This window comes from Thermomyces dupontii, assembly GCF_041956625.1.
Source record: "Thermomyces dupontii strain NRRL 2155 unplaced genomic scaffold VTN31scaffold_5, whole genome shotgun sequence".
In the NCBI taxonomy this organism is placed as follows: domain Eukaryota; kingdom Fungi; phylum Ascomycota; class Eurotiomycetes; order Eurotiales; family Trichocomaceae; genus Thermomyces; species Thermomyces dupontii.
The window spans coordinates 673,973-699,528 of record NW_027192311.1 but is presented as its reverse complement, the minus strand read 5'-3'; the positions used below and the strand labels follow the sequence as shown (position 1 = coordinate 699,528).

At 53.6% G+C, this 25,556-nt stretch overlaps 12 protein-coding genes across 12 annotated transcripts; 4 read left to right on the top strand and 8 right to left on the bottom strand.

Annotated features, from left to right (window-relative positions):
* Positions 1–280: 280 nt before the first annotated feature.
* Positions 281–1,663, bottom strand: VTN31DRAFT_5528 (uncharacterized protein; the record flags this gene model as incomplete). The annotated part of the gene is made up of 3 exons (XM_069406037.1): positions 281–483; positions 637–1,423; positions 1,499–1,663. 3 exons carry the CDS (start codon positions 1,661–1,663, stop codon positions 281–283), a joined length of 1,155 nt encoding a protein of 384 aa, XP_069259685.1.
* Positions 1,664–3,400: 1,737 nt separating this feature from the next.
* On the top strand, positions 3,401–5,611 carry VTN31DRAFT_5527 (uncharacterized protein; the record flags this gene model as incomplete). Its single annotated transcript, XM_069406036.1, has 5 exons — positions 3,401–3,457; positions 3,507–3,926; positions 3,984–4,322; positions 4,373–4,547; positions 4,596–5,611. 5 exons carry the CDS (start codon positions 3,401–3,403, stop codon positions 5,609–5,611), a joined length of 2,007 nt encoding a protein of 668 aa, XP_069259684.1.
* A 330-nt stretch (positions 5,612–5,941) lies between these two features.
* VTN31DRAFT_5526 (uncharacterized protein) lies at positions 5,942–6,854 on the bottom strand (the record flags this gene model as incomplete). The annotated part of the gene is made up of 3 exons (XM_069406035.1): positions 5,942–6,136; positions 6,214–6,671; positions 6,743–6,854. The coding sequence occupies 3 exons, from the start codon at positions 6,852–6,854 to the stop codon at positions 5,942–5,944; spliced, it is 765 nt and encodes a 254-aa protein (XP_069259683.1).
* A 1,158-nt stretch (positions 6,855–8,012) lies between these two features.
* On the top strand, positions 8,013–9,291 carry VTN31DRAFT_5525 (uncharacterized protein; the record flags this gene model as incomplete). The annotated part of the gene is made up of 3 exons (XM_069406034.1): positions 8,013–8,163; positions 8,250–9,136; positions 9,193–9,291. The coding sequence occupies 3 exons, from the start codon at positions 8,013–8,015 to the stop codon at positions 9,289–9,291; spliced, it is 1,137 nt and encodes a 378-aa protein (XP_069259682.1).
* Positions 9,292–9,450: 159 nt separating this feature from the next.
* VTN31DRAFT_5524 (uncharacterized protein) lies at positions 9,451–10,206 on the bottom strand (the record flags this gene model as incomplete). The annotated part of the gene is made up of 1 exon (XM_069406033.1): positions 9,451–10,206. The coding sequence occupies one exon, from the start codon at positions 10,204–10,206 to the stop codon at positions 9,451–9,453; it is 756 nt and encodes a 251-aa protein (XP_069259681.1).
* A 1,024-nt stretch (positions 10,207–11,230) lies between these two features.
* VTN31DRAFT_5523 (uncharacterized protein) lies at positions 11,231–11,692 on the bottom strand (the record flags this gene model as incomplete). Its single annotated transcript, XM_069406032.1, has 1 exon — positions 11,231–11,692. The coding sequence occupies one exon, from the start codon at positions 11,690–11,692 to the stop codon at positions 11,231–11,233; it is 462 nt and encodes a 153-aa protein (XP_069259680.1).
* A 1,654-nt stretch (positions 11,693–13,346) lies between these two features.
* VTN31DRAFT_5522 (uncharacterized protein) lies at positions 13,347–14,176 on the bottom strand (the record flags this gene model as incomplete). The annotated part of the gene is made up of 6 exons (XM_069406031.1): positions 13,347–13,573; positions 13,627–13,687; positions 13,746–13,776; positions 13,832–13,860; positions 13,920–14,009; positions 14,075–14,176. The coding sequence occupies 6 exons, from the start codon at positions 14,174–14,176 to the stop codon at positions 13,347–13,349; spliced, it is 540 nt and encodes a 179-aa protein (XP_069259679.1).
* A 665-nt stretch (positions 14,177–14,841) lies between these two features.
* Positions 14,842–15,660, bottom strand: VTN31DRAFT_5521 (uncharacterized protein; the record flags this gene model as incomplete). Its single annotated transcript, XM_069406030.1, has 1 exon — positions 14,842–15,660. One exon carries the CDS (start codon positions 15,658–15,660, stop codon positions 14,842–14,844), a length of 819 nt encoding a protein of 272 aa, XP_069259678.1.
* Positions 15,661–16,900: 1,240 nt separating this feature from the next.
* VTN31DRAFT_5520 (uncharacterized protein) lies at positions 16,901–17,579 on the bottom strand (the record flags this gene model as incomplete). The annotated part of the gene is made up of 4 exons (XM_069406029.1): positions 16,901–16,980; positions 17,036–17,150; positions 17,360–17,377; positions 17,433–17,579. 4 exons carry the CDS (start codon positions 17,577–17,579, stop codon positions 16,901–16,903), a joined length of 360 nt encoding a protein of 119 aa, XP_069259677.1.
* A 900-nt stretch (positions 17,580–18,479) lies between these two features.
* VTN31DRAFT_5519 (uncharacterized protein) lies at positions 18,480–19,853 on the top strand (the record flags this gene model as incomplete). Its single annotated transcript, XM_069406027.1, has 3 exons — positions 18,480–18,639; positions 18,715–18,980; positions 19,035–19,853. The coding sequence occupies 3 exons, from the start codon at positions 18,480–18,482 to the stop codon at positions 19,851–19,853; spliced, it is 1,245 nt and encodes a 414-aa protein (XP_069259676.1).
* Positions 19,854–20,490: 637 nt separating this feature from the next.
* VTN31DRAFT_5518 (uncharacterized protein) lies at positions 20,491–21,195 on the bottom strand (the record flags this gene model as incomplete). The annotated part of the gene is made up of 2 exons (XM_069406026.1): positions 20,491–21,107; positions 21,171–21,195. 2 exons carry the CDS (start codon positions 21,193–21,195, stop codon positions 20,491–20,493), a joined length of 642 nt encoding a protein of 213 aa, XP_069259675.1.
* A 575-nt stretch (positions 21,196–21,770) lies between these two features.
* Positions 21,771–25,323, top strand: VTN31DRAFT_5517 (uncharacterized protein; the record flags this gene model as incomplete). The annotated part of the gene is made up of 4 exons (XM_069406025.1): positions 21,771–22,848; positions 22,907–24,042; positions 24,099–24,781; positions 24,858–25,323. The coding sequence occupies 4 exons, from the start codon at positions 21,771–21,773 to the stop codon at positions 25,321–25,323; spliced, it is 3,363 nt and encodes a 1,120-aa protein (XP_069259674.1).
* Positions 25,324–25,556: the final 233 nt, after the last annotated feature.

The following is a 25,556-nucleotide window of genomic DNA, read 5'->3' as shown; positions in this document are numbered from 1 at the left end:
GTACACCTGTATGAGGATTGCTGATCGCTGATCATAAATTTATGTGTTCTCTGGCATCCTTCTACCCAGACGCAGCTCAGAGGCCATGCGGCCGAGTTGGACAGAAGCGAAGAATGAACATATCAAATTCGACCAACGTATATCCGCATTGGACATCGTATTCTCGCTTGCTGGCATGTAATGCGCGCGCATCGCGGGAGACAGGTCAAGCAAACGAGGAGAGAGGTGAGCCCATTCGAAGATCATTCATCAAATCGGAGTCACATCGTAGCAATCATACTCAACGTCGGAGATGAGCTTGCTCGTAACTGAACGGAGTGTGGAAGTGCATGCTGGCACTCAGCCCGAATGTGTCGCTGTCCATGATAGGTTCGTAGTGACCGTACACGGAGCCGTTTGTTGAATAGATTCCCGAATCGACGTCGGTTCCGGGCAGTGGAGGCGGTCCATGCGAGTCTGTGGGCCCTGGAGGGCGGCTGAAATCTGATACATGATTCGCATCAGTGCTGTCGTCCCGATGTTCAGGCTCGTCGACCATATCGACTTGGGCATCATAATCCGGCTCTGCAGAGGGATTATTCAACCTAGGACGAAAAGAGCCCCATTGGTCGGGCGATTGGGAGGGGGTGAGCTTGCCTAATTGATTGTATTGTTTTTGGAAGGGCGAGGGATAGTACAACGAAGACATCCCTGCGGCCATGCTGCCGGACGGGGCGCTGCTGCCGGGCATCATGGACTGGGGCGGGGAAGAGGAAGAGGAGGCGCCAGGGGCTGCCGTTGCGTTGAGGCTGTCGTCTCCCATGGAAGCCGACTGAGGATACCCTCTCTGCTGCGAGAGCATCGGGACCGCCCGGCCCGATTGCTGCTGCTGCTGCTGCTGCTGAGTTGGAAACTCGGCACCCTTTGGGGACATCGCACCTTGCAACGCAAAGCCCGGAGATCTGCCCGTTGAAGGTGACGACAAGGAAGACGGCGAGGGTTGCAGTTGGGGGGAGTGAATGTTGTACGCGCCATCTCGCGGCTGTGCGACGCCGCCGGGGGTCACGTCGGACTTTGGTGCGAGCCCGCCCGTTGAGTGACGCTGAGCCGAGTTCCTGGAAATGGCCGCACGTTCCAGTGGGGAGGATTGTTTCGAGCCGGGTCTGATCGGGGGCAACCCGGCGGGATTCCCCGTCTTCAAGCGCAGCTCTGCTTGCACGTCGATGCCTTTCTCCAGAAGGATTCTCTCCAGCAGCGAGTTCTTGTACCGGAGCATCAGACACTCATCCGCGGCGTTCCGGTGGCTCTGCTGCAGCGACTGCAAGGTCTCCTCATTGCGCTTGATGGTGGTTTCCAGTTGCTTGATGTACTCCGTGCGCCGCTCGCGAAAGGCGGCCTGGGCCTGCCGATTCCGCTGCTTCCGCTCTTCCGACGTGGCATAGATCTGAGCTCAGTCCACGCGATCGTGTCAGAACGCCGCCATCATCGCAAAGGAACATGATGGATGGGAAAAACATACCGGCTTCCGTCCTCCTTTGCGCTTCTGGGTCTGCGCGGGGTCTGGAGCAACCTCTGCCTCGAGCTCGGGAGTGGATACAGAGGAGCTCAGCGAACCCTGGGCATCCTGGGCAGGCTCTGTTTTGGGAGGGACTTCATTGTTTTCTCCTGGGCCGGCTTCCACCATTGAGACGATGCCCCGTTCTGAATGACAGGGATGGGAGATATCAGCCCGCGTCGATTGATAATCTGCCTATGGCGGGGAAGCCGAATCAGACGGCGGCACTGGGGGGGCTAAACGCGCGGCTGGCGGCTGTTGGTCAGGCACAGCTGAAACGAGCGGCTCAGGGGGCTTTTGCATTCAATTCCAGTGACATAAACGAAATTGCGTGATTGCGGAGAGTCGACGATAAAACAGGGCAAAGGGCTGTGGATTGTCGATGCAGAATTAGAGGGTGAGGGAACATGTGAGGTAAGACTAATGACTAAGAACAAAGTTTTTCCTCTTTATTTTTTCCCTTTTCTTTCCTTCGGTCTTGTCTCGGCCTGTCGCGCCACCCATTCCCGGTTCCACCCTCCGATTATCGGCCTTTATTTTTTTGTGTTGCAGAGCCTACCTAGGTACTTCGTATACTGTAGTACCTTGAGAGTAACTGAGGTACTTAGTCCTTACCCGGCACCTTCCTCTGGGTACCTACTCTCTATGTAGTCCTGGTACTCTACGACCAACAACTACCAAGAGAATTCGGACGTCGTACTTTGCAAGCGGGCTTCGCCGACGGTAGGGATGAAGCTCCTCCTTCCCAGTCAGCTCCTCCAGCTTGGACAATCGAGCTCGGGTCTCCAGCTGCGTGAATGCATTTAATGGTCTACGGCTGGCAGAAATGTCGGAAGTTTCAATGACGAAGTGCTCACTTACACTCTGTCAGATTTGCCTACGCAGCCTGCGGATGCGCCGAATATGTCCACGAACCCGAGCGCCCAGTCGAAAACCTGGTAGGCCCAAACGAGCTGGAATCGCCCTCTCAAGAATGACCTGATTGTCTCGGCATCACGACCGTCTCCAGGTCTAACCCTTCATTTTTGAGAGCCTCAAGGGTCCCATCCTTGCTCGAGGACGCCGAGGTAGCGATCAAACCGACTCTCCGCATGCTCGAGGGCCCGGTGCTTCTAGGTCTTCTTCAGATTGATCACCTTTGTGCGCATGTCATTCCTAAATCCCTGGACAAAGGGGTGTCCCCTTCGCAGGTACCTAGTACCTTAGCAGAAGCCTATGGTAACTGGAAACAGTGTAATAATGGTGCTGACACCGTACCTACCTTGGCGTGACTGTGCATTCACTGTCAAGTTTCCAAATTCACCGTCAATAGACAGGTATTTCAAAAAGTACTAAGTGCTTGGTTAGGTATTCGAGTATCGTATTGCCGTCTTTCCATCGGCTTTGGGCTTGGCTCCGATCAGTGAGAAATTCCCCCTCTCAACTAGTCCTGGACGTCAACTGGCCAAAACGCAACAGCTCCTCACCTCGAGCCTTTTTTGCGACTGCCCCTAATAAAGAATCTCAATTTGTCGGCTTCAACGTACGACTCTTGACAGCTTTCGTATCGGCTTCATTCTCAGTGTTCTCCGGGTCATGCATGATGATGGCCATTATTCATGAACCCATGGTCTTCCCGCGGGAAAGTAGGCAACTCGTATCCTGCATGGAGAAGCGTAGAGGCATCTACCTGCCTTTGGAGGGAAAGCAGGAAGTGAAAACACCCCTCATGCCGCCCCGATTGGTCATGCTATCAACGGATCGCCGATAACGAGCCGGAATGATGTCGCCAAGGGTGTGATGTATAAAACTCGCCCACGTCGCAAATTCAGAAATCACAGGAGTTGAATTCGGATTGTATCAGTTGATTGACAATTGCCTTTCAACATGACCGTGCCAACGCCTCATCCCTTCGACCCTCTCTCACCAGAGGAAATATCCAAGGTAAATCAATCAAAGTCGTTGTTACTGCGTTCGATGCTGATCGACGCAGGCTGCCGATATCATAAGAAAAGCGCATGCAGGGCAGAAAATCACCTTTCGGGTGCTGACCCTGGCTGAGCCGCCCAAGAAGTTGATGATCCCATTTCTGGAAGCTGAGCATCAGGGAAGATCCGCGCAGCCGCCAGCGCGACAGGCCCAGGTACAATTTCATACGGATGCACGTCCTGATCTCATGGAAGCGATAGTTGAGCTCTCCACGGGGCGAATTGTAGAGCTACAGGCGTTGCCGGGTAGACACTCGTATGTGGACGCCACGGAAATGGACGCTGCGGAGCGGGCCTGCTTGGATGCACCGGAAGTCAAGGAGGCCCTCCGCAAGCTGAACTTACCAGAGAATGCTACCGTCTGCATCGAGCCGTGGACTTACGGAACGGACGGGTTGAATGATATGTCAGAAAGGATCATCATGGTCTGACTTAATGCTCCTCCCCGGACAGAGTATGAAATTGACGCTATATTAATGCAGTGCTATTTCTACATGCGTCTCAGTGAACACGGAGATGCCAATCACTACGCCTATCCCCTGGATATCTGCGTAGAGATGGCGGGCGATTTAACGGTGAAGCGGATTCTGACGCTGCCGTCGGGCCCGAATGACAAGTGCGGGCCCATAGAAGAACTCGGTGTCAAGCCTTTTGACCGCAACAAAATCCACACGACGCCCGAGTACCACCCAGACCTGGTTCCCGCCCGGCGAACGTCGACAAAGCCGTACCGCGTGGTGCAGCCGGAGGGCCCGTCGTTCCAAACGAAGGGGAACCTGGTCACTTGGGAGAAATGGAGGTTCCGAGTTGGGTTCAACTACGTAAGCGTCCTGGCTCTTGCCCGGTGCCTGACACATTCTGACCTCTGAAGCGAGAGGGAATTACCCTGCACGACATCACGTACGACGGCCGCAGCGTGTTTTACCGTCTGTCGCTGTCGGAGATGTTTGTGCCATATGGGGACAGTAGGGTGCCGTACATTCGCAAAGGGGCCTTTGATCTCGGCAGCAACGGTGCAGGAATCAATGCAAATAACCTGCAGTTAGGTATTTTGATCTCAAGTTGGCAGTGGTGATTCGTCTGATCAGATGCAGGTTGCGACTGCCTTGGCCACATCAAGTACTTTGATGGGTACCACCACACAATGTCCGGTGAACCCGTCAAAATGCCGAATGTGATCTGCTGCCACGAGGTTGACGACGGGATTCTGTGGAAACATACCAACTACCGGACCGGAAACGCCGTTGTGACACGATCGCGGGTGCTGGTCCTGCAGACCATCATCACGGTCGGCAACTACGAGTATATCTTTGCGTTCCATTTCACGCAGGACGCGGCTATCAACTACGAAGTGCGGGCCACAGGAATCCTATCGACGGCGCCGATCGACCTCGGTGACCGGGTGCCGTATGGCATTTCGGTGGGAGCTGGGGTAATGGCGCCGTATCATCAGCATCTGTTTTCGTTACGGATCGACCCGGCGATCGACGGGCATCGCAACACCCTCATCGTGGAGGAGTCCCACGCGATGCCCATTGACGATCCCACTGTGCACAACCCGTTCGGCGTTGGCTACACGACGGTGGCGAAGCCGGTGGAGCACGAGACGGGGCTCGACACTGACCACACCAAGGCACGAGTGTTCAAGATCGTCAACGAAAACATTCTGAATCCCGTGACAGGGACTCCGGTAGGGTACAAGCTGGTTCCTCACTACTCGCAGATGGTACTGGCGCACCCGTCGTCGTACCACTTCCGGCGGTCCGAGTTCGCGGAGCACGCCGTGTGGGTGACGCGCCATCACGACGACGAACTGTTCAGCGCCGGTAAGTTTACAATGCAGTCCCTGGGCGGCGAGGGGATCGCATCATGGATCCGATCGCGGCCGGAGCCGGTGAGTGTGCGCAACGAAGACATTGTCATCTGGCATACGTTCGGCACGACGCATAACCCGCGTGTCGAGGACTGGCCAGTCATGCCGGCCGAGAAGATGATGGTTTCGCTCAAGCCCGTCAACTTCTTCACCCAGAACCCGGCCATCGACGTTCCGATCAGCACGCAGGATCGCAATCAGAGTGTTTTGGTGGACTGCTGCTCGGACGAGCCGTAGGAATTGTATTACTCCACTGGAAATCGACGCAAGAATTCCATACTAATCTATTTTGCTCATGCCATCAGTCTTGGTCAATCTAATAATCCTAGTGAGCAGATTCAGAGTCAAGTGTAGGACTAGTACTTCAGTTATTTCGTATCACTTTTGAAGCTTCTCCAACGCTCGTTGTGCTGAGGAGATCCACAAACCCGAGCTATTCGAGTCCATGGTCTCAGAGCCAGACATTTCGATTCCAACCATTCCCGCGACCTTCCTTTCTGCATCATTTTCGTCATGGACTCATAAAGCCAGCGTTGTCTGTTTCATCTAGCACCCTGGTAGAGGGCTTCATCTTGCCGTAATCAGTTTGAAGCAGAGAATATTCGAGATCTCTTGAGCGAGTACAAAAAAAATGAAGAAGGCTTCGCGCGCGGCGCCGGGGGGCTCCTGCATATCTATGTATATAATAGTACATATCACCGTATTGTCCATTCCAGATTTCACCTTGATCAGCCCTCGGGACGTTGACCGTAGACGACATAGCTGCGAGTGTCATTCGTGGTTAGTTGTATATCAGAAACTAGTAAGTAGCGTTGCTTGAATGCTACCGGAATGCTCACAAGTTGTGTAGCATGTGAATATCGCGCTCCCGGCCGTCGGCGCGAGCCTGGTTGGCAAGAACAATGATTTTCTCTCTTGACAGTTGCTTGTGCCGCGTCAGAGCGGCCAGAGCGATGCCGTCGTAGCCGGCCTTTTTCGAACGCGCCAATGACTTCGTCATAGTACAGTTGGAACCCGATGCCGTTGAGACTGCCGTCTGTATGCAGTTCGTGTTTGTATGCACAGAACAGTACCCAAAAGCTGGTCGGAACGGCCAAAGTTTCTATGGCTTCTTTTTCTGTGGCCAGCGCTCGGTACTTTGTCCCAGTATAAATATGCGAAAGTGGGCAATAATCAGGCTCATAGTTCTCCCACTGCGTTTTTTGCACCTCTGCCAGAACCGTACCAGTGGCGGTCGCCTTTTGGGGCAAATGGTGGCAGGGAAGTCTTTCTCTGAGATTGAGCAACCGGGGAGAGTCTATGCGAAATTCAATGTGGGTGAGTGTTGCTCGAGCGAGTCGATCATTCGAAGCACTCTTCTCGGCTTACGCTGCACTGAATGGCCCTGATTGATCCCTGCATCCATTTGCATGTACCTTTGCGGGGGACCTTGATCTTGCAGGTCACTCCTACCCATCAACGCTTGCCGGGGCCGAACCATCCCTGCTTCCCCGGCGACTCGGCCCGGAGCCTGTGCTCTGAAATGAACGAAGTGAGTGAAAGGATCGAAGGCCGCAGAAAGACCCAGCTATTCCGTGCAGCGGGGAAACAGTCCAAAGACCATCACGTCGCCGTCGGCAGAGTAAAGTAGGACCTGCATATGATTGACACGTGAATAGCCCCGGCGGAAAAGTAGTTGGTGGAGCAGTCATTTCTGCAGTTGTACTCGGTTACTAAATCTTGGATCTTCCTTCAATGTCCCAAGAATAGTACTAATGCGGTCAAGGATCTCACAGTTGGCTCAGGATGAAAATTCCCTTAATTGTGTCCAACTCGCCTACAACTTGCACTGAGACATCCATGTGTGATAAATTCGACAGGTCTCGGCTTGTGTAATCATCACTCGAATAGTTGTCCCGGCCGTGCTACAATATTCCTCTCGAGTGTGAACGTGATTCTTCATCCTCTGGTTTCGCTAGCCAGCGTCGTATTCTACGACAGTCATTGGCAGACTCCTCGAAGAGTTGTCTGATCCATGAGCATCTTTCAAATCTTCGGAAGAATGGGCCTGCTCGTTCGCTTCAGGGCATGCGCGCTCGACCGCGCGTCGGAAGCTCCTGTGCCAATTTCTAGGGCAAGTAGAGTCACGTGACCCTTTCTGCTCACTGACTGCAACTCTTCAGTCCAGATCCTGCCAGTCACAATGCGATGTGTCTCTTGAGCTTGAGTCTGCCTTTTGCTGTAGCATATATGTACTGTGGTTCAGACTTCGATTTTCCTGTCTTTTCGTAGCTTGGAGGACTTGGGGCGCGCGGGGACATCCATGTGCAAGTCGATGTGGGGTTAAGTTAGGTCAGCAAACGATACGCAGCTCATACATGACATGGTCAATTTTCCGCCGCGTGATTGGATGAAGAACAAATGGTAACGTATGAAAATATCGAGTCAGTTGCCCCCGCATTTCCCAATACAGTAGGTAAATCCTAGTAAAGCGGGAGATGGCTTCGGTCCTCGGCATGAAATCACCTCGAAATTCATATGCTTCTCTCGCCCGAGCAAGCTCCAGTGCGCGAAGAAAAAGACATCAAATTCTAGATTCGTGCCCCCTCACGACGGCCGTTTATTATAACTTCGTTTCTGCCAGTGATTGAACAGTACTATGTCCTCGGCCGACAAGACCGCCGCCGATGAGGGGAACAAACCCGACGGCAGCACTCCGTCGGCTTCGGGAGCGGAGGCCCAAGCGCCGCGGAACGCGACGGCAAATGTAGCTGCGGACGAGGAAGGATCTGATTTGGAGGAATTGGATGGTTAGTTTTTTTTTTTTTTTTTTTTTTTTTTTTTTTTTTGTTTTAAAGAATCGATCGTTCTGAATTGACACGTGGGCACAATGTAGATGTTCTGGATGACTTTAGTAGTAATAAACCGCAACGGCCAGCAACAACTGCCGCAGATGCGTCTCAGAGCGCCGCGACGAGTAGCCGGACAGAAAAAGGAAGGGAAGGAGAAGGAAGTGGCGATGACGAAGACTTCGAGGAAGCGTTCTTGAAACAATTGGAGGCGGACATGAGCAAGCTGATGGCCGAAGGAGGAGGAGCTTCCGGGGCGGCAGAAACGCAGGGTAAAGAATCAATAGGGGACAGCGGGGCGAGCAGCGAGGCCATGAAGGTCGTGAACGAATACATCGACAAGGAGATCGAGGCGCTATCAAAAGAACTGCAGGAAAGCGGGCTCAAACCGGAGGAGTTTCTTCAGAACCTTATTGCCGAGGCGGTCTCTGCGGGGGCGCAGTCGGGATCTGGCAAGGACGCGACATCATCGACAGGGGCTGCAGCAGGCGAAGGCGGCGGCGAACAACGCAGCCAAGAGAAACTCTCTTTCCAGGATACGATCCGACGCACCATGGAGCGGATGCAAGAATCGGGAGACCGGGCGGCTTCCGCCGCCGCCGCTGCCGGCGAGGACGACCTGCTGGCGCAAATGCTCAAGGCGCTGGAGCAGGGCGCGCAGGGTGCCGGGGACGGTGGCGACTTGGATAAGATGATCATGGGGATGATGGAGCAGCTTTCGAACAAAGAGATGCTGTACGAGCCGATGAAGGAGCTCGACGGCAAGTTCCGGCCCTGGCTGCGCGACAACCGGGACAAATGCTCGCCGGCGGACCTGGAGCGCTACGAGCGCCAAGCCCGCATTGTCGGCGAGATTGTCCGCAAGTTTGAGGAGCCGGACTATGCGGATGACAAGCCGGAATGTCGGTCCTTTATCTGGGACCGCATGCAGGAGGTGAGTTCGTGGTTGTGTCGTTGTCGTGGCGCTCGACAGGCTGACGGTGAGACTAGATGCAAGCTGCTGGGAATCCACCCGATGACCTTATTGCCCCTTCGTTTGGCGATGGCGATGATGCCGGGCCGGTTCCGCCAGAATGCACCCAGCAATGAGCGATTACCCTTCCAGATGTATCTGATTCCTTGGTATCGGTTCTCCGGCGCTTATGAATCGGTTTACGACTGTTCGTATGATACACTAGTTTTCAGACAATGGGATACCCATCCGACTGGATACACTTTGAGGAAAAAAAAAAACGGGTTTTGATTCAATCAACCCGACATATCCACGTCCCCCGATATTGAATCCTGTTTCCCATTTATGAGATTCAAAAATATTTCATCGTAGTCCACTCCATCGCTATACAACGACTCCTGTTCGTCTCGCTCCACGAAAGTTGACGTCGTGAGTTGTCCCGCACCCCGCTCTGGCAGCTGCACCTCAGGATCCTCCGGCGGCGTGAGGTCGTAGTCACGGTCCAGCATGGACTCGTCCGGATTGATCTGATTACTATCATCGTCCTCCTCGATCTGCTCCGGGTCCAGCTCCTCGAGCCGATATTCTCGGAACACGTTATCCGCGCTGCGGCGCATTTTTTCTACCCACTGCCGCTGCTCGTTGATGTGCTCCAGCATCAGCAGCTGCTCGCCGCGTTGGTTGTAACGATCAGTGTCGCGGTCGTGCTTGACGCGGTTGAGGAAGAGTTCTCGGTGTCTCGCCGCGCGTGACGAGGCCGGCGACTTGGAGGGAGAGCCCCGACCAACGCCAAGTTGTTGGTCCTGAGCCGATGGACTGAATATTCGGTTGATAGGGCGGCTGGATTGGAACCGCTGCTCGAACACGGAGGATGACCGCTTGGGAGAGATGAATTGGGGTGAGACTGTTTGCTGCTGCGGCTTTTGCCGCTGCGGGGTAAAGAGATTCACTTGCTCGCTTCCAGTGTTGGAAAATATCGAGCTGAAGGATTCGAGGTTGTTCTGGTAATTTTCTTGATCGTCGGCCTTGTTGGCCGGAGAAGAGGACGTCATACTGAACTGAGTTCGGGAGGATGTCGAGGGCGGAGCGCTGAAGTCTGCAACGCTTACATCGCGTACACTCAGTGCTGATGAACCCGTTGGCTCGTGTGTCCGTCGGCAAAGCGAAGAGCAAGTGCGTTGGCTGTGGTGGAAGAGCTGAGGGTGAGGAGATTGATGGGTGAGCGTCTCGAACATGATCCCGTTCTCTGGCGGAGGACGACACTGCGATGCCAAACTGAAGAGTCGATGGATGCAGAATGGTAGAGTTGAGACGGTACGGAGTACTCCGAACCACCTGAACTTTAGTTTTAGTCTCTTTGAGCGGAGAGCGAGGGTAACAGTTGACTTTGTCCTGTCCAGGGTCCCGCGCTCCCGTCACAGATTATGTTGAGTTGGTCGCGTTGATCCGCGACGGTGTACGCGACTCGATACCGATTGATAGGCTAACAGTTCCACGCTAGCCTCATTAGACAATACAGTAATTACCTAAAGTACGGAGTACATACTCCGTACCTATTATCTAACTACCTGTTCCCGAGGCACGAAACGCGCCTGATTTTTGGGAACTACTACGATTAACTAACCAACTACTAATTACGGAGTACAATTAACTACCTAATTAGTAGCCCGACTGAAGCTGTCCAAATCGGATGAGCAAGCCAAGACCCAAAGGAGTTGATAGAAGGTCCCTCCGAGTAAATAGTTAGGCGGTTGGTCAAGTTCTAACCAGCTCCAAATCCCAAGCTAGAGAAAAGTAATCAGTACCACTCTATGTACTCCGTAGATTTTGTGGACTTTCGATGCTGAATCTCCGTGGATGATAAATCGGAGCATGGGCCGAAACGTCTACAATTTGCAGACTGCATCAGCGAACAGAACATTCCCACCAGTCTGAACGCCCGTTCTGGAACACCCAGGCTAACCTGGAGAACGTTTACATTCTGTAGTGATCTACATACAGATTCTACTGGTAAGTAACCAGGATTGGTACCATAAGAGCCCAAACCGACCTCAGTAAGAAAGTGATGGTTAGTGGTCAGATGTCCAGTCTGTTGTTGCACTGGCAGTTATCGGAATTTGACTGCCGTTGCCTACCAGTGCGGTTCCTCGAGTTCTTCTTACACGTACGCGTACTGTACATGTCACCGGTAAAATGGGTATCATCCACTCTCCTCCATGGCAAGTAATGGCTCGACGCCCGGAATGTCAGGGACGAAGTTGGGATTGAAGAACCAAAACTGTACGCCGTCGGCACTAGCCAGGCCAAACACCTCGCGGTTGCCAAAAGATTGCAAGGCAGACTCCACGTATTCGTCGGGGGGACATCAGACGCGAGGGCGAGGGCAGGCGGGCACCTTGCAAGTTGCGGGTGCTGACTTCTCGCGTGTCCAGCTGGTACGGATGGCCGGTTGTTGTGCGTGTGGCGGCGTCGTAGACTGCAATCCCCCTGAGCTGATATGCCCAGCGGTAGACAATATGCGGGGAAAGAGCCATGCATTCATTCCGAATGACAAGACTGTTGATGGGCTCAGCGCAGTCGATCCATGGGAGGCTTAGCTGGCCGTCGGCATGATCGTACATGAGATGCATCGTACCATAGCGACCTTCGAATGAAGCCCCTTGGATAACTGTCTTATGGCCGTAGGTGCGATACCTACCGGTCGTTGACTGGCCAGCTGAAATCGTCTTGATCCACACCACGACGCCCCAGCGAGAGCTAGCTTCGTTGCCGGTCGAGCCGCTTCCCGTTGGTCAACTTTAACCTGGTCAATTTCACCTCCAGCGTACTCCGTACGGGAGCCCCAGGTGAAATCGAGTGCCACTAGGATTCTCTCGTCCGCGTCCACGTACACAGATCAGAGAAGGGGCCAATGTCATGGGCCCGGTCTCGATGCAATCCCAAACGAAGATGGAGTGACATCGTCCTGGAACTAAGGGGAACTATGATTGCCCGGTGTTATCCAATGGTCATAGAGACTTCTGTCAAACATAACCGTTTTTCTGTCACCTTCTTTGATCTGCGCAAATCCCAAGCTTTCATGACACTGGTGACATTGATCAGTGTTCAGTTTTCTGTGTTAGACGGCGTGGATCATTCCTCTTACCCCTCCTCTGTGATCAAAATAAGGTAATGATCAGACACTGTAATGTCAGCGATAAGATCGCCTGTGATGTTCCAGGTCGACCATTTTCCGGTCTCCAAATTCAAGATTTTGACTATGTCCACGTAACTACTAGGAATGACATAGCACAGTCAGCGCGAGTGATACGCAATCCGTTCAACCTTGTGCTTTGGCTCAAGTTTTGACCAGGGAACAAAAAAAAAGCTTGTTGACCGGCCGAGCAGATTGCAAGCGATGTAGCCATCGGATGTAGCTCATCGGATCAGCGGTCGCGACATTTGTGGCCTCATGCCCAGCGCGGCAAGCATTTGGGGCGAAACACCCCTGGTGATTTATCGCTCGAGAAGATCTTGCGCCATCGTTTCGAGACCTAAGCTCCGTCAGAAATCATGATCAACGACTACTACGAGATAGTATTCCCGCGATATGAATCACGAGCTCGAGAGGCAAAGCGCCCACAATGTCACAATATCCATGCAGGTCTCAACTTGCTGCCGGAGTACTATGTTGGCAATTCTCCTCTATTTCTGCTTTTGCAATCACCTATCAGAGTATGTGTTCCGGGGACAGAGTGCATGCATCCGGGTCATGAAAGTAGAAGAGCTTGGAGGATCAGAAAAACAAATCCCTCTCCAGTCTCCACGGTTCGCGGTGCATCGCAGCGGTGATTGGACAATGGATTTGGTGTTCGGAATGTCTGTTGTTGTTCCATCCGAACAAACTTGCACAGTTCAACTGGGCCTTCAATTGAATTGCCTTTGGCCATTGTGAGATTTCTTGGAGCATCGTCAACTGTTCTCGACTACTTGAGGTTACAATTCTTCTCTCGGTACATGTGCTTCCAGCATCAAGCCGGCCTCATTCCTATCCGTTGTGCCCATAGGACAGTGTAGGGCTGGCGCACGGCGGACCTCCGTCGATCACAACTCCACAAAGAGCTAAACATTAAACCTACTGTCAGGTATGTGATTCATCAAAAGACCTAATTGTACACATCGAACCCGAAACAGGGAGCGTTTCATTTCCTTGTCAAAGATCACAAAGCAATACATAGTCATCGCGGGTGATGGTTGTTTGAACCAGGCGAGCAGTCTCCGTGGGCTCGATTTTCGAAAACGGCGTCAACAATAGTATTTCTGAGTCAATGCGTGCACTTGTCAATGTGCTGGATGACGTCGAAGTCATGGTAGTTCCCGAGCCGGCTGATGCCGGATAATCAGGCAGATTGATCTCCTGCTGGAATTGCAAGCAGCGATCTTTTGGGAGACTGATCAGTATCAATAAAACAACTTGAAGCGTCAATACGTACCCTCCTGCTCCCGGCAATCTTCCTGCGAGAAACCAACGGCTTGATTGCTGGTCTCAGCTATCTAAATGCATATCCGATCTAGTTAGCAACCTCCAAGAACAGCAGCGTCTGAGCCAAACCTGTTGACAGGATATCCATTGCAGATTGCAGCTGCGAAAAACCCCCTGTCAGTCAAGGAAACTCTGGCATTGGGTCTTAGCCCGACCTTCGCACTGCAGCAGAGTACAATTCCGCCTAGAAAAGGCCACAGGTAGTCAGCTCCGCCGAGCAAGCTCCAAAGCGCCATCACGTACAAAGACTTCCCCATTCACTTCGTATGGCCGCACGGAGTCACCCGTGGATGTAATGGCCGGCGCTGCAATCCCGAGACTGCCTGTAAACAGCTGAAATGCCTCATCAGTTCGGTTCGAGTAACTACTACTAATGATCCCGGAGAGACCATGCAAACCTGCCAGTTCTTTCCGTCCTCCTGCGCCTGAGATGATAGTTTGGCGTGTAGTAAGATCAGACAAATCCATGATATAGCGGAAGACAGGTTTATCGAGGACATGATTGAGGCTTGTAAGTGTAGTCGTTTAGATGGCATCGTCCAGCTGGATGCTTGTATATTGGATCAATGAGGGTTGATATACGCTCGAGCTATCACGACCATCTTGCCAGAAGAACAATGATTAACAATAAAGCTGGAAGATCGACGATCAGCTGCAAGTCTATTCCCAATAGCCGCCGAATCGGATCGTCCAAATGATGCGATGCATCACCCACGGTTGACACGTCTAATTTCCAGATCGATTTAAGCGCCGGCCACGTTTCCCTTACATCTGGAGGTCAAGTGACAAGAAATTGGCTTCTCGTTGACCCTGAGTGCTCAGCGCGCGCCAAAAGTGGTATTACAGTACATACATACAATAGAACCGAGGTACATACAAATGACTCTCGAACCAAGTACGGAACCACATCATGACCCCTCCTCCGCCAGTAAATCAAAACCTCTGGGTCTGGGTATCACCATTGACAGATATGTATGACCACCAGACACAACAAACGAGAAAGGAATGAACAGTCGTAAGGAATGCAGAACGTTGAGAAGCGATGATACACCTGGGAACGACCAGACTTTGATCTATCGCGAAATCCACGCAGAGGATAAAAAATCAAACAAGATGCAACGATTCCCACCAGATCGACCACTTGCAGCCTCAATGGGCCCTACGCTTAGAAATTGGACGCAGCATTGACCGGGCCCGGATTGTGATACTGATCAAGGGTGCTCTTGAACGGAGTGGTGCCCGCACCGGGGCTCGGCGCCTTTTCGCGCGCATTCGCACCGACCGCGGTGCCGGCGTTCATCAGGTCGTCCTCATCGGTATCCTCGTGGCGCTTGCGTCCCCACACTCTCCATGCCACAAAGGCGACGCCCGCAAGCAGGGCCGCACCGCCGACACCCACCACGACACCAATGATGGTGTTCCTCGCGGTGGTGCTGAGGCCGGAACTTCCGGAATCACCATCGTCTTCATTGAGACTGGGAGACGATGCAGTCGGGGGTGGGAGAGTGGTGTAGGTTTCTTGGATGGTCGAGCCGCTGACTACTCGAGTGCTAGTCACAACGATCGGAGTCTGTGTCGTGGACGTGGATGGCGGAGTGGTGTTGTTTCCGTCATCGCCCGACGTCGAGGTGGGCGTGGACGTCGGCGAGGTGGGGGTATCTGTGTCGGTCGTGGAATCGTCATCGTCGGACGTCGACGTGGTGCTTGTGGTTGAAGTAGTTCTGCTGGTGGTTGAAGTCGTACTGGTTGTGGTGGTAGGTTCGTCGTCATCATCGTCGTCGTCGTCGTCGTCCGACGTTGAAGTCGACGTTGTGGTCGTTGATGTTGTCGTGGTCGACGTGTCCCCGGAAGTGATTGTAGGGCTAGCGTCGGATGGGATGTCGGAGATAGCGTCTAGATCATCATCCTGCCGGGGGGCGATTGCTGCATTGGCAGCGGCCACCGAACAGAGATAGAGGCCCCAGAGCCAGAGGGACGGCCGCATATTGGCGGGCGCGAGAATACGGGGGTTTTTAATTTTCGGAGTGCGGAGGCAGTCCAGCCGGCTCGGGTAGCAATCAAGGGGGGGGGGGTCGGAGAGGGAGGTGAGGCGGTCGGGGGGATTCCTGAAATTCGAGGCGCACAATCGGTCAGAAGAGAAAGATTGAAGATAAATAAGAGAAACGAGCGAACGACAAAAAGTTTTAACGCAGGAACGAAAGAAGAGGGGAAAAAAAATGAACGAGCGGAATGATGTGGTTCGTTTTGCTTGGAGGGAGGCATTATTCACAGCGTCGCAGAGAAGACTGGACCAGATTTCTTTCTCTCTGCCTGAACTTGGCAGTCGTGGCAAGCCCGGCGCTAGTCCCAATTGGGATTACTTAGTTGAGAAACACGGCCAACCACTGCCCGTCATTGGGGGACCACGGGCCGATCGGCGTGGCAATGACGGGGGGGAGGGATGCCTCAGCCCTCAGGCCGTCCACCCGAGGGTCATGCACCGCCTCCAGGTGCTGGAGCGTACCCGTGCTTGGACTCCATAAAGCTGCGATGATTAAGCAAAGCGATTCCGCCAATCATGTCCAGGCCACTTCTTTGCCTCAGCTTTTATCCGCGGATCCTGGATTCCGAGTCCAGGACTACAGTAGAGTACTCCTGGAGACCGCCTTCAGCTCGCATTGGAGGCATGGCGCCAGCGAGCCAGAGCCGGTCTGGTTCAGACATCAAAGGGCAGATTTCAGAAGACCATTGTCTGATTACTCCGTACAGAATATTTTTGTATACACTGTATCGAGGCTGCAGTGAAGAGGTTGCAGTGAAGTACTCGATGAAAATGACCACGGCTGAATTGCGACAAGCCTTCCCCGTCTAATATGAAGCGATAGATTACAACCATCCACTCCGGCCGGCTGACCACCGAGCTGACTCTGCAGGATGAACTAACTCGCTCGCAATGGGAAACAACATTGGAATGTCTGCTTTCACGTCAAGTTCCGGCCAGTCAAATGTCATGGTCAACACAACGGCTGGACAAAGCGGAGTGAAGCAAGACGGTCGCTCTCCGGATAGTATGAAGGACACAACTAACGGCGATCGATAGCAGCATCCCAATCCATATCCGGCATGGAAGATTACACAAAGAAGCAGGGTCCACGATCATCGCAAAACCAGAAACGCATGTTGGGGTATCTCTAATATCAACAAGAAACGATCATAAAACCAAGCTCTCGTTTTTCCATCAGGCATCATGATCTTCTCGACGGTTTGTCTTTGAGTTGCTCCTTGATCTCCTCCTTGAAGAGACGCAGAAAGTACCGGAAGCCAGCTGTTATGCCCCGTGAGCTAATATTCAAGGTTAGTCTCGCAATGTCGACACGTACAGTTCTTGTCAATGTTTGTGCCCCCCATTCCTTCCGGATTCGGCCCGTGCTTGATTCCTGTGATCCGCTGATGGACATTGCGGACCATTTGATGGAAAGCCGGGCTTCGAAGCAGCTGGTCGGTATGCATTAGCACGGATCCCGAAAAGGAATAAAAAAAAAAAACAATGTTGACGAGAGCACAACATGGGAACAGGGCCAAGAGGGAAAGGACTTGTTGATAAGAGAGCTGCTGTCGTCAGGGATGGTGATCCATCATCAACAAGACCCCCGTCCCTTTCAGTCCTGTTCCCAGGTATCTCTCTCATCACGAAGAATACTTACGCGATTCACTGCCCAGAGCTGTCACAATGTCAGACAACTTCTGCTTCAGTCACTGCGGCCGCAGGAGACTCACCTCGAAAGCTTGTAGCCACCACATGGTCGCAACATGGAGAGTGTTGTCGAAGCCAAGAGAACTCAGACCAGACTGATAAAAGCGGATCGGATAAACGTAGATCCGAAGTGGCGGGAGGAATCCCGAGATGCGGAACCCATTCAACATGGCCGGTGTGTGTTAGTAATTGGTGCTCGTAGGCACGCTGGAGCCCACTCTGCATCGTCATCCGACCAGATGGTAGCACTCCTGTACCGTAGGCAGTAGAGCGAAGCGTCGCGCTTGTTGAATCTTCAACCGTTTCTGCAGTCGCGTTAGTTGTCCCGTTCATATCGGTCCATCAGCGAGCGTATCATCTCGCCAGAGACGAGAGAGTACGGCGTCCCGTGCCGATGGTTCTTCAATCTCACCCCCCACCATTGCGAACGATCAAGCTTCATGTTGAGAAAGATTCTCCTTGTTCGGGGGTTTGAACGGCGTTTCCCTTGATCGCTGCCTTGCTGCGAGGTTTAGCAACTGAAGTTTAGAATCTCGACGTTTGCTTGACGAGCCCTAGTCGCACGTGAGTTCAAGCCCTGATCGACACAGGACTCTGACGCCAGGATCAACGCCTGGACCGGCTTTATATAGACACATTTGACGCTGACCCTTGTCCCTGGGTCGTTTAGGTCATTCCCAGGTCGGCGCCGAAATCTTGCGAACCCCTCTGTGGCGGTTCTGCCTGGCTGGAGCATTACCTACTAGTACCTCGCGCCAAACCAGTGCCCCTCCCATCACCAACTTGTTTACTTAACCCTGGCGCCACAACGACCTCCGAGCAGCCCTAGTAGCTGCCCAGACCTGTCATCGTTGCAGATATCCTCGCATTTGGAAGTTCCAACTGGCGCGGAACATTCCATTCACAGCGCAGGAGATTGCATCGAGGCAGAGTCTTGTTCATCATCTGGAACTCCGAGTCCCGAGCAGCCGACCAAGTCGTGGAGATCAAAGACTGGCCAAAAGGCATCACGGACAGCACGGAAAGTAGTCGGCCGACTGCGTAATCTCCAACACAGGGCCGCCGCCAAGATGGCGCAGTCGCCCATCCGGGTCGACACAAACATCGTGGGGACGAAGCGATTATTTTCCCAGAACAGTGACGATGATGCGGAGCCATCCGTTGCCGCGGAGGAACAGGAATCGTTGGGCATTCCGGGGCTTCCGGCCTTTTTGAATCTGCCGTTGCCGGGTAAGTCGAATCGAGAGCGGCGGCTCGTGAACGTCGTGAACGTTGAGCGTCTCGGCTGATGGATGCCTCTTGCAGCGATCGGAAGAAAGTTCCAAGATCTGGAGTGGCTCGAGCGCACACGTATCATGGAAGGCGAGATGGCAAATGACCCGAACCATCGATGGGCGATAGAGTCCGATCCCGAGATCAAGGCGCGCAATCGGTATACCAACATCCAGGCGTGGGCCAATTCACGGATCCATTTAAAGGTCCCGGACGGCCAATGTGATTTTATCAATGCGTCTCCGATCACCTTAAAAGACTCCAAGACAGGGCAAGATACGCGGTACATTGCCACTCAGGTTCGCCCACCCTTTTCTGCGCGTTTTGCTTCCGGGGTGCTAACAATGCTCAAGGGGCCAAGGGATGGAATCCATCTCACGCATTTTTGGCAAATGGTGTTTGATGAGACCAAGGAGGTTGCTGTAATCGTAATGCTCACTCGGACCGTCGAAGGGGGCCGGGAGAAATGCGCTCAGTACTACCCCGTAGATTTGGACAATCCGACAATGGAGCTGCCGACACCACTGACGAAACCGTCCGAAGACGGCGAGTCGTCAGAAGAGACATCTCCAGCGTCTCCGGGGAAAGTCGACCTTTTGGAATACGAGTTTGACGAAAGTTGTCGATCTGAAGTGCGGAAAATGGAGTTGACGATCGGCTCCGAGTCGAAGACGGTCTGGCATTACATGTTCGCCGGCTGGCCCGATTTTTCGAGGCCCGAGGGAGATGATCGCAAGGCATTGATCGAGCTGCTGCATGTGACCGCTTCCAAGAGCACGCTCGACAACCCTCGCATTATCCATTGCAGTGCAGGAGTTGGTCGAACAGGGACTTTTATCGCCCTGGACCACCTCCTTCGCGAGCTGGACTCCGGCGAACTGCTCAAGGATCGAGGATCCGATCCGGATGTCGATCCAGTGTTCGACACTGTCAATTCCTTGCGCGAGCAACGGGTGCACATGGTCTACAATGAGATGCAGTTGCAGTTCGTCTACGAGGTGCTCCGAGAGCAGAGCATGCTTAAATTGGGCATTTCGTACGAACACCTGCCCGCCGAGCTCCGGTCTCCGAAAGTTGCCCGACTCTCGGACGACGACTACGTTCCTGCTTCTAAACCCGAGCTGGAGACCGTTATTGTGTCGCCTATCACATCGGATAAAGAAAGCGAGTGAAGGGGCTGTGTGCCCCCGACGAGGGCTTTGTCCTCGATTTTGGTCGCGGGAAAGCTTTCCGCACTGCATTACCGGTGGCTTGTTCGCTGATCAAGTTCATGATTTTTTTTTTCTTTTTTGCTCAATGTGTTATTGCATACAGCGGGAGGGTCGGCCGCATATTCTGGTTTATTCCTAGGGCGCATTGTTGAGAATCGGTGTGGTTCACCAGTGGTTGAGTTAGACGCAACAGTTGGTCCATACCCATCAATACATGGTGTCTTTAGCTTACTATCTACCTAGGTACATAGGTTAAGGTAGGTATCTATTAATCCAATAATGTCAGTCATACCATCGCTATCTGAGTCATTCCAAGTCCTACCGAAAAGCAATAATCATTGACACCTTGCCAGTTGTGCCGCAACCGATCAGACTGCCAGACTTATGTGCATATTGATTACAGACATCACGATCATCACATCGCGTAACTCATTGGTTGTCCCAAAAAGACCAAAAAGAGCAGAGTCTGAAACCCGGAGCCGAGTCGCCTACTGACGCCATCCGTAAACCCGCAGGAGTAGTAGCAATAGCACGTCATGGAAAATGAACTAAATGACGATAGCTCAACTGATGGTTGCTTGACCCATGGTCCCACCGTCTAGTCATTTCTCGTCTTGACTTTACTAGGCGGTGGATTTGACGCTTCCTGGTCAGCGCCGGACTTGTGTTTAGCTGGGGAGGTCTCCTGGGCCGGTCCCGGTCCGTCATCATCCCAAGAGTCCTCCGCATTTTCGTCCCAGTTATCCACCTCCTGCTCCAGAGTCGTAACCCCAGTCTCCTGTGGGCCCATGCCATTCTGACTCAACCCCAGCTCGATGTCGTTCTGTTCCGCAGCCGAGTCTTCGGCCAGCGCGCCCAGCCGCGCCTTGCGCCGCCGCTCCAGCATGCGACGGTGGTACCAGCCGCAGAGGCCGATGCCGCCGAGGCTTCCAATCAGGTTGGCAACGACGTCAAACACGTCGAACGAGCGACCGTTCGGTAACAGCGCCTGCAGGATCTCTGAGCCGATGCCCAGCACACACGTGCACCCTATGAGGCTGATCTGCAGTGCGCGTCGTCGGGAGGTATCGGGAATCCAGTAGAAGGCGATCGAGAGGAGGAAGAACATGACCAGGTGCAGAAACTTGTCATTGGGCTGCAGATTCTCCGGGATTGTGCTGCCCTGGGGCAGCAAACCCAAGGACGCGGAGAAGAGCAGCAGCACCACGAACGCACCTGATCTCCGTTAGCAATCCAAAAGTGCCTGGTGCGGTACTTTGACTGCTGCAATCCACATACCGAGGAACGGATATCTGATGCGCATTGTGGTTGAGCGGTGACGGGTGATCAACGGCGTTGTAATGATATCCTTGAGCTGGCCTGATGGTGAGAGAGATCAATGACAATTACAAGCCAGTTGACGCGTAAGTACGATTGACGAGGCTAGAATTTCAGTGACAGCGGGGACCAGCAGGCATGACCCGCGAGGTGTAGCGTGAAGACATGGGAATGTGAGTTAACAGAATCTGTAAGCTCTTCACTTTCAAAAGCAATAACCTTTCCAATAAGCATAGTATTCTATTCATCGCAAGGCTCCAAGATACATCGGCGAAGGCGGCGAACGAACTGCGCTTTTGGTCCGCAGCGCCCGCCCGGCTCGGCGGCCCTCGCTCAACCTCGATCGGTCTCGACAGCCAAAAAGCCTCCAAAGTTGCCCATCGACACCCCCACGTCACCATCACTTTTCGGCCCGGCAAAAACATAGCGATCATCGCCGAGCATTGTGCTTCATCCCGGACCCGTTTTTTAGGCACCCGACGCCGTCGTGGTGCCCCCCGAGGCCGGGTGAATAGCCGTTGACTCTGCCCCAAGAGCCCGGGGTTCTCCAAGGGTGCGGTTATGTCCCCGGGTCAGAATCAGGCCTGGATGCCGCCGGGCCACCTTCGTCCGCCCGATGACCAGTCCGCCGATTCGCGCTCTGCCAATGGTCTCACCCGTGTCCCCTCCGGTTCGCGTACGTCGCAGATGCGATCGTCCGCTAGCGAGCAAGGTTCCCAGCCGGGAATTGCGATAGCAGATCCCGATCCTGCCCCGGAGGAGGATCCGCGGATCGCGCTTTTTCGCGAGCTTTACAAACGGAGCGAAGCGAAGATCAACGCGCTGTTCCGCACCGATCTGAGCGCCCCGGTACCCCCCGCCCGCGACCACGTCGACTCCGCCGAATCTTCGGACAAGGCTCCTCCGCGCGCCGAGGAGCCCTCGCGGCCGCCTAAAAGACCAGCCCGGAAAATTGACGAAGATGACTACGATGATTATGACGATGAAGGAGGCAGCGACGAAGCGGACGAAGCTAAAGAGTCCCCTCTAAAGGCCAGACCGAGCGCACCCACGCCGGTAGAACCCTCGCCTTCACAGCAGCGACCCGTGGAAACGACGCCTTCGGATAAAGAATTGAAAAAGGAGACTTCAGAAGATATCCGGAAAAAGTTGGAGGAGGACAAGAAGGCTGCCGAGGAGGCTGCACGGAGAAGCTTCCACACCATGTTCTACACACTGGAGAACGATCGGGATGCTATGCTTGATCAGCAACGTCTTGAAGAGTCGGAGCGACTGGTAGAAGCGGAAATGTCGGGCCAGAACAACGCTGGCGCCAACAATCAGTCCGGCTCCAGCGGCGGAAGTGGCTACGGGTCTTTGAGCAATGCCAACCTTGGCGCATCCAGCTTGACGCTGAAGAACCTCATCGCCCGCATTGACATGAAGCGGTCGATGGTCCAGGCTTCAGATGCCGAGCTGCGAAGCTTGATGAGCGAAGTTCGCAAGAATCGCAGCAAGTGGGCGAGCGAGGACAAGATCGGCCAGGAAGAGCTCTACGAAGCCGCAGAGAAAGTTCTGAACGAGCTCAAAGCGATGACGGAACACTCCGCGGCGTTCTTGACTCGAGTCAACAAACGGGACGCCCCAGACTACTACAACGGTGAGTCCGACAGTCGCGATCGCGGGTCTAAAAATTTACCCATGCTAACCCACGTCAGTGATCAAACATCCCATGGATCTTGGGACCATGACAAAGAAGCTCAAGGCTTTGCAATACAAGTCGAAGCAGGAGTTTGTCGATGATTTGAATCTGATCTGGTCTAATTGCTTGAAATATAACACCAATCCCGATCACTTCCTTCGCAAACATGCATTGTACATGCGAAAGGAAACCGAAAAGCTCGTCCCGTTGATCCCCGACATCGTGATCAGAGATCGCGCGGAGGTGGAAGCAGAAGAGCGCCGGCTCCAGTTTGCTGATTTGGATGGTGGGGAAGAGAGTGATGATGAGCCGATCATGTCTTCCAGAGGGCGCAAGGCTCCCGCCAAAGCATCCAAGAAGGGGGCTTTGACGAGTCGTCAGACTCCACCCAGTTCCGAGGGCCCTTCCGCCCCTGCTGGCTCGCAAACTAGGCCGTCGGTCGGCGCGGATGTGGAAGCCCCTGCCGAAGGAAGCCAGAATGGGCATCCCACACCGCCCGCAGGAATCTCGACTCCCGTCGGTGCGAACGGTGCAAGCGCAGGGCAGCTTGACAGTCAGGGCGAGAATATGGAGATTGATGGGCACGCTCCAAATCCTCCCGGCGCTATGTCTGCCCTGGGAATCGAGTACGAGGATCCAGAATTTCAGATCTGGAAGCAAGTCACGAAGAAGGACCGTGCCCAGATCGCAGCGGAGCGGCATCGCTTGTTCAAGGGCGATAAGTTGAATCCCGACGAGCCAGCTCTCCTTCGAACAAAGGCAGGAATGCGTCGGTGGCTGAAAAATCAAAAGCAGTCCGGCCTGGAAACAGAAATGGCCGTAGAATCCACTACTCAGGCCATGCAAGCCGAGGGTGGTGGCGAGACTCTTGCGGAAGGCATCGAGGAGGAAGAAGACAAGGTCATTCCGGATTACTACGACGTCATGTCTGCTATTCCGGACATCCCGGATAATCTACTGTGGCGCGAGGATGCAGAGGGGAACGTGGTGGACAACTCGGAGGAGTTTTTGCGAATACATCCTCCGGGCCTGTTCGTCCAACCTGACAGCAAATTGACCAGGAAGATAGATGCGAACATGCGGCAAATGCAGGAAACGCGAAAGATTTGCGCAAAAATTGGTATTGTGAGGCAAATGCAGCTTCAGTCACAGGTACGGTGGCGCTTTGTAGAATCATGTGAGCAAGGCCTCTGACTGATGTTTCGCAGACATACCAAAATCAATTCCCCAAGTACCAACCGGAGCCATTCGTCGAAAAAGACATCGAGCCACATGTAATGAACGACGAGGGTCCCGTGATCAGTCCTGGAGTGTGCAAAGCCGCATTACAGCGATCTGTCGCCAAGCTCCTCTACCACAGCGGATTTGAGGAATACCAGCCCTCGGCGCTTGATGCACTCACAGATATTGCATCGGAGTTCTTCAAGAAGATCGGGCAAACACTGAAGACATACATGGAAGCCCCCAAGGTCCGGGTGGTTGAGGGCGAAGGCTCGGAGGCCACGGTAAAATTCAAACCAGCGTACACTCAACAAGAAATCATTCTCCACACTCTCAATGCTGTCGGGACGGATGTCGAGACTCTTGAAACGTACGTCAAAGACGACGTTGAGCGCCTAGGGTCGAAACTCAGCGTTGTCCATGAGCGCTTGAAGGCCCACCTCACAGATCTCCTTCGGCCTGCATTCCATGATGGTGGTGACGGGTCCAGCGCTTTCAACGACGGCAGCGAGCAGTTTATCGCTGGAGATTTTGCCGAAGATATCGACGAGGATTTCTTTGGTTTTAGGGAACTGGGACTGGACAAAGAATTTGGACTGGCCAGCCTCAGCGTTCCGTTTCATCTTCTACAGAATCGGATGTTCAACGCGCACCAAGCGCAGAACACAAAGTATGTGAATTTCCCTATCCCCGATCCCTCCTCGTGTCTCGTTTCGAGTCTCTTTTTACTAACGTTGCGGTTTCAGTGCTGCGGCTGCGGCGAAATCGTTATTTCCTCCGCCTCCGCCATACCCGCGCATCACGATGGAAAACGTGTCGCAGCAGATCGGTCTGGTGCAGAATTTCTTCCTGGAGAAGCTACGTGCCAACAACAACGAGCCGCTCGTCGAGGATCTCGAGCTACCGCCGAAACAGCGTCCGACGGCGGCGAGACCCAGACTGCCAGCGTCTGGCAAGATTCAGCCTCCGGCCGGTACCGGAGCAATGCTGTCGAGTCCGAACAAACGGCCATTCACATCGGGTGGCGGCACGTCGTCAAAGCCCGGCGTCAGCTTCTCCGAGCCTAGCAAGAAGAAGCTGAAGAAGGCCAACAGTGGCGCGGCGGGCGATGCCTCCGGCGACGCGGCACCGTCTTCCGCCGCCAGCACCGGAGACAAGTCGGGCGCAGAGCCAAATGGGTCCGTGGACGCTGGTGCAATCACCTGGGCGTGAAGCATTTTTCAGGACATTCCCAGTCCAACAGTCGATCCATGAAGCGTGTGCTGGTCAGAACTAATGCTGGTCATGATTAAACCTCACAAGAAAGGGCTCGACCTACCGCGAAGAATGACATTCCGGCATTGATTACTCCATCAATCGGTGTTCGGCTTGGTGTTTTTTCTTCTTTCCCCTTTGCTTTGTTGTTCCTTCTTCTTTTCATTTTGCGGGTGTTTCGGGGCGTTGCT